At 36.1% G+C, this 6,972-nt stretch overlaps 1 protein-coding gene across 1 annotated transcript; it reads left to right on the forward strand.

Moving 5' to 3' along the window:
- Positions 1-4,307: 4,307 nt before the first annotated feature.
- On the forward strand, positions 4,308-5,246 carry LOC115300964 (olfactory receptor 4K3-like). Its single transcript, XM_029950579.1, has one exon. The coding sequence runs from the start codon at positions 4,308-4,310 to the stop codon at positions 5,244-5,246; it is 939 nt and encodes a 312-aa protein (XP_029806439.1).
- Positions 5,247-6,972: the final 1,726 nt, after the last annotated feature.

Genomic DNA, 6,972 nt, shown 5'->3' on the forward strand with positions numbered 1-6,972 from the left:
TCTTCAAAGGCAAGGGAAATTAAAGCAAAACTGAACCCTTGGGACTTCATCAAGATAAAAAACTTCTGCAAGGCAAAGGAAACAATCAAGAAAACTAATAGGCAACCGACAGAATGGGAAAAGATAGTTGCAAATGACATAGCACCAATCCTAGTCTTAACTTTAGCCCTAAGAATAATATAAGGGACTCTTAAATACACAGAACAAACTGGAGAGCATTGGAGGGGAGGTATGTGGAGGGATGGGTTAAATAGGTGCTTGGCGTTAAGGAGGACACTGGTCATGATGAGCACCAGGTATTGTATTAAGTGTTGAATCACTATCTTGTACAACAGAAACTAATATAATACTGCTTGTTAACTAACTGGAATTGAAGTAAAAACTTTAAAAATACACATGTATGTGTAGCTACAGAACTAAATACTTCAAAGATTTAATTTTGCTATATGTAAACTGTGTGTGAAAAACTATAAATTACAAAAACATTTATAAAATGAAAGAAACACTTTATTGCATTGCAAGGGTTTTTACTTTTTTTAAGTTTCACAGTAATTGTGTACTTCCTCAAACTCACCTCTGAACCAGGTACCAGGGGGTACCTCTCATTGGTCTTTCACTTAACAGCTGTAAGGCTTGGGAGAGTCACTTAGCCTCTTTTTACCTGTTATCTCCTTTGTAAATGGATCTATGCGTTACAATGATAGAAGATGGTGCCTGGAAAGTGAGTTGTAACACACAAGCAAATGAATGGGCATTGAATCCTTATGTTCTCAGACTGAGATGGTTATGGATTCTAGGCCTTAGGGTACAAAATGGCTCATGGAACAAATATATTAAATGTTTTGACATCTAGACATGAAACAGATGAAATCTGAGAGAGAGACAATGAGACAGCAAGAACAAAAGCAGAGCCAGTAAGGGATAAGAGTAAAGAAAGAAATGGAACATTTTAATAATAGCCTTTCACATCTAATTTTTTTAAATCAACATTGCAATCAAAATATAGAACTAAATTCTCTAAATACATAAATTGATAAGTATACTCATCTTTACTGGTGGAAACAGTAACAAGGATATCCTGCAGGATTGGCGGTTGTTACCCCCGAGAGTGGATGACATTGGGAGGGACAAATGAAGAGAGTCTTCAATATTTGTTCCAAATAAATCTATTATAAGTAGTTTAAATCCTAGTAAGTTAGATTACATTTTTATATTATTTCTTTAATAAAAGAGAAAATTAAAAAATATCCTTTCATTATCTTTTCATCACTTGGAGAGATGCCTATAATATGGCTGATACTCAAACTATTAATATACAGGACAATACGCAAGGAAGTATTGTGAAGGTTGAGACCTAACATTTCTCTGAAATCCAAGGAAGTGAAGTTCGGGTGGGTCCTTAAATCATGAGCATAGTTGTAATATGCTAAAGGCCAGCTAGCTGTCATCTGCCCATCTATGAAACTCATCTAACTTCTGCTGGGATTGGTACCAATATTTTAGTTCCCTTTATGACATGATAGACACAGGGCAAATGAAATGAAATTATAACCTCCAATAAAAAAATAAAATGTTTGAAATGCCTTTCTCTTATACTTTCACTTGTATTTAATTAAACTAACTTGAATCTAGCTTTCAAAAGGATAGATTATTGCATGATACCCTCAATGCCCAACTTGTCCTCGGGGAAAGTTAGAAGCTAAGGATCCCCCAAGAGCATGATAGGGAAAACTTTCCCAAATACTTGGCTCTACTTAAAACACAGAGATAGAGATGGAAAGCCTCCAAGCTCAGTGGCTACTCTTTCCAGAGCATACTTGGCACATTGGGGAGGACACAATTCCTCTAATAGTGTTCATGATAGAGAATTATCTGGACTTTATTTCACATAAGGCAGACACTGGAGGAAGACCTCTCAGTAAAGCAGCGAAGGAACTGGTTTCAGAGGTGATCTGTATAGTGTAAGTTTATCCTAGATAATTGATGTTTGAACTCACACTTTTAATATCTGCTTCTTATGGTAAGACTAAATTCTTTTTTTAAGCTTTTTTTTTTCCATATCTATAGATCTTAGAGTTCTGAGTGTATTCTTTGGTTCATGTATTATGGGAAAGATTGTGGGTTTTCTCTCCCAGTGAATCCCTGGGACTTCTGAATTCCTAATAGCATTTCAAGCACTAACAACAGCATTGCCTTTCTACAATCTTAAATGCTGCCAGATGCCCAGGTTGGGGAAGATTGGTTCTAAAAAACGCTGCAACTTATCCTGATATATTCTAATCCCTTTTGGATTTTACTTGTTTTTACTTTTGATCAAATAGCTTATAAATAAATGCTTCTGTCAAAAACTACTAAGAGCAAAGTACCTAAAATTTAAAAACAAACAAGAAACTGAGTAGATTTGGGGGTGCCTGAGTGGCTCAGTTGGTTAAGTGTCCAGCCTCAGCTCAGGTCAGGATCTCATGGTTCATGGGTTCGAGCACTGTGCTGGGCTTTGTGCTGACAGCTCAGAGCCTGGAGCCTGCTTTGGATTCTGTATCTCCCTGCCCTCCTCTGCTTGCACTCTGTCTCTCAAAAATAAATAAACATTAAAGAAAAGAAAACAACCTAAATAGATTTTAATATGAACCTCTGTATCTCATCTCTGTCATTATTAGCCATTTACATTTATTTGTTTCTGTTATATCTTCATAGAACAAAATGTCTAACTTCATAAATATTAATTATTACCTCAAAAACATCTTAAAAATAAATCTTATTTATTTTCCTAGTGTTATCAAACTCAAGGTTTCTGCCAGAAGCCATTTATAGTAGGAAAGTTATATTGGAAATTTTGGAATCAGACAGACTCAGTTTATATTCTAGTTTTATAACTTTATATTTCACAACTTAGAAAATAGATTATTTGTATGTATATGTAATTATTTTTGAGGTTTACCAAAAACGAAATACAGAAAATGAAATGAAATAATTAGAATTCAGTAGTGAGATGACAGTTACAAAGGCATCATATCCGCATGTTGATCTTTGTTTAAAAAAATAATGTTTTGGGATACCTGGGTGGATCAGTCAGTTAAGCTTCTGACATCTGATTTTGGCTCAGGTCATGATCCCAGGTTCCTGGGATCAAGCCCCACTTGGGGGTCCGCACTGAGCATGGAGCCTCCTTGGGATTCTCTCTCTCTCTCTCTCTCTTTCTCTCTCTCTCCTTCCCCCCCAACCACTGCCCCCTCTTCCATTTGCTGTCTCTCAATCGCTAATAAAAAATAAAAAATAAAAAGTCTTACTTTTTTTGAGGTTAAAAACTTAGAAGAAAGAGCAAAACCCAAGAGGAAAAATGTTCAAAAAAAGATAATATGCAGTTCAAAGAAAAAGAAAGGCAAATAGTCCTTAAAAATGAGGGGAAATGCTTAATGTCACTATAAGAAATTAAGACTACATTCACTTGCCATTTCTCATCATCATACAACAATAACATTGCATTGGACAGGCTATGAAAAAAACAGGTGATTCATACATTGCTAGCAGAACTGCAAAATGCTTTAAGCTGCATGGTAGAAATATAAAAACACAAGAATAAACAAAAAAACATAAGTGTCTTTTAAGGTGCTTAACATAGACTTGGTATATAATCAGAGCTAGTTAGACACGTTTATAATCTGAACTTTATAGACTATAAAAAAGGCTTTCTAGAAAAAGTGGGAAATGAAGAGAAACTCAAGTAGAAAGAATGGAAAAAGAGAAGAAAGGAAGGAAAAAAGGACTTGGCCTCCTGGCTTACAGAAAATAGTAAATATACGTATTTTTGCAGAGGCCAATTTAAACAATAGAAGTCAACAGTTTATATACAAATGAACGTAGAATTTATATTTTCTCCCATGAAGGACAGTCAGGAGTCAGAGTAGCTTTCATATATCCTTCATTTAGTCCAGTCTCAAAAAAGAAATGTCTGTGACCAATGAGAACCAAGGATTAGTCAAGGCATGTTAATGTTACTCAGGCCAAGGAATACATGAATTTGTGGAAATATCCTTTCATGGGGAGATTCCAATAACGGGGAAATATTGGATACTAGAAATGTATAGTCAGGATCTGGGGTCTCTTTTGGAACATAAATATCTATTCTAAAGTAATTCGATGAACAGTTTTTCCAAGAATTTGTGAAAAAATTAAGTTCGGTTCAATTTTCAACATGAGAAGTACTTATCTGCTCTCTAGTATCTGAGGGTTAATTACATTTTTCTTTCCATTCTAGAAGTTCTTAGTTCATCCCTTCCTTTGGGTCACATTAGAACACAATGTACTAAATGGAGGAAGCAAACCAGTCTGTGGTGTCTGAGTTTATTTTTCGTGGACTTTGTAATTCAAGAGAGCTCCAGACCTTCCTCTCATTGCCATTTTCCATGCTTTATCTGATGACTGTTGTGGGCAACCTCCTTGTCGTGTTCTTATTCATCACTGACTCTCATCTTCATTCCCCAATGTACTTCCTCTTAGCCAATCTCTCATTTGTGGACTTCTGCCTTTCCTCAGTAACTACCCCTAAACTGATCACAGACTTCCTAAAGGATAATAAGACCATCTCCTTTGGCGGCTGCATGAGCCAGATCCTCTGTGTGCATTTTTTTGGAGGGGGCGAGATGGTGTTGCTCGTGACAATGGCCTATGACCGCTATGTGGCCATATGTAAGCCACTCCATTACTCCAGTATCATGGACAGACAAAAGTGCATCTGGCTAGTTTTGATATCATGGATCATTGGCTTTGTGCATGCCATGAGCCAACTGGCTATGATTTTAGATCTGCCCTTCTGTGGACACAGAACAGTGGACAGTTTTTTCTGTGATATTCCTTTGGTGATCAAATTGGCCTGTATGGATACACATACTCTAGGAATATTGATAAATGCTGATAGCGGGGTCTTGGCAACAACTTGCTTCATTCTCTTACTGATCTCCTACACCTATATCCTGGTAACTGTCCGCCTTCACTCCAAGGATGGAGCATCAAAGGCACTCTCTACCTGTACTTCCCACATCACAGTGGTGCTGCTATTCTTTGGACCCTGCATCTTCATCTACCTGTGGCCACTTAGCATCACTTGGGTGGACAAGTTTCTTGCTGTGTTTTACACAGTAATCACACCTCTCCTGAATCCAGCCATTTATACACTGAGAAATAAAGATATTAGGAATGCTATAAAGAGACTGATAAGGCAGCATATGGATTCAAAGGATAATTTTTAGTTTTTTCATGTAATCAGAAAATACACTGTGTACATGTGAATTTGGCCACTTTTTGACCTATAAACTGAAATGGAAACATGACCTGTTCATCATACATACAGCTTTAAGTATTCCCAGATGTATGGTTTGTGTTTATTCCATTATGAAAATGTGTTCAAAACTCCAACACTTATATTTTTACCACTTGGAGAGGATAATAATTGCAACTAATCACTTGTACAAATATTCATTTATATTTATTCAAATATTTCCAGATGACAACATTGATAATAATAGTTATAAAAGTAATAATTGTTACCATCAGTTAGCACTACCAATATTCCCTACACCATGCTAAGTATTTTACCTAGTTTATGTATATTACAAAACCACTCTGAGTTAATGATAATTATTCTCATTTCCAAAAATACATGATCTACTTACCTTAATTCTAACTTAGCTAGAGAGGATACTAAAGATAGTTGAGTGATCTACATCTACCTAGAAAAAAATAATGAATCAAATGGTAATATTATTGCCTTTGTACTCCACAGTATAACTCCCATAGTTCAAGTTTTCAAGTCTTAACTGGTGCTTTAAAGGTAGAATTTCTCTTGACATTTTTTTTGCTAAATACATCAGAAAAAATATCTGCAATCCCTTGAAATATTACTTCTTTTCTTATGTGAATAAATGAATTTTATGATTATAATTTTACTTTATATTAAAGAAATAAGAAAAGATTGCTGGGAGATTTCTTCATAGCAGAAAAAAATGTACAACTAAGAGAAGAAAGCCAAAAAGAAACTATGGATGGATACAACACAATAATTTTATTCAAAAATCCAAAAACTTCCTAGAAATTAATAAAAGAGACAAATATAACCTAAATGGGAAGACAGTGGGCAAAATTTAGAACAGGTCTTTATTTATGGAAAAAAAAAACCTGGAGACTAGACACTCAACCTCAATAGTAGTCAGGAAAATGTAATTTAGATCATAATGACATACATGTTAAAGAAAAAAAATCTGTTAGTTCCAATTATTGTTGAGAATATGTATTGCTGTGTATTAGTGAAAATTTTATGTACTACTGGTGGGTGAAAACTATTTTAACTATCCTGAAAATCGATTTTGTATTGCCATGTAGGACTAAACACATAGGGGCACCTGGGTGGCTTAGTCGTTGAGTGTCTGACCTCGGCTCAGATCATGACCTCATGGTTTGGGAGTTCAAACCCCGTGTCAGGCTCTGTATTGACAGTTAGCTAAGAGACTGGAGCCTGCTTTCAGATTCTGTGTCTCTCTTGCTCTCTGACCCTCCCCTGCTCATGCGGCCTTTCTCTGTCTCTCTCAAAAATAAATAAAACATTAAAAAAAACATGAATACACTGTAAATCAGTAACTGGCTGCTAACTGTTCCCCAGTGTCCATATGCCTATTCTTCCCATTACTAACAGAACACCCTCAAGATCATCTGGACACATAACCACCCAGCTGCATCCTAGATTTCCTAGTCTCTGCAGAGAGATGTGGTTATATGACTGACTTCCGGCAGCAGATTGTGGGATATAATTTGTGCAAATTCAGCCATCTCTTTAAAGACATCAGGTCTGTTTTCTCTTTCCTCTGTCTGGGTGGGTGGAACACAGAACAACTGGAGCAGAGACTTCGGAGTCCGTAATGAAGATACAAGTTGAGAGGAGCAGAGCTAATGCTCCATCCAGGAAACGTATGGACTCCAGAA

This window comes from Suricata suricatta, chromosome 9 (assembly GCF_006229205.1).
Source record: "Suricata suricatta isolate VVHF042 chromosome 9, meerkat_22Aug2017_6uvM2_HiC, whole genome shotgun sequence".
NCBI classification, from domain to species: domain Eukaryota; kingdom Metazoa; phylum Chordata; class Mammalia; order Carnivora; family Herpestidae; genus Suricata; species Suricata suricatta.

Excerpts from the sequence above, each read along its gene's own strand:
- LOC115300964 (XM_029950579.1), top strand. The coding sequence starts at position 4,308 with ATGGAGGAAGCAAACCAGTCTGTGGTGTCTGAGTTTATTTTTCGTGGA.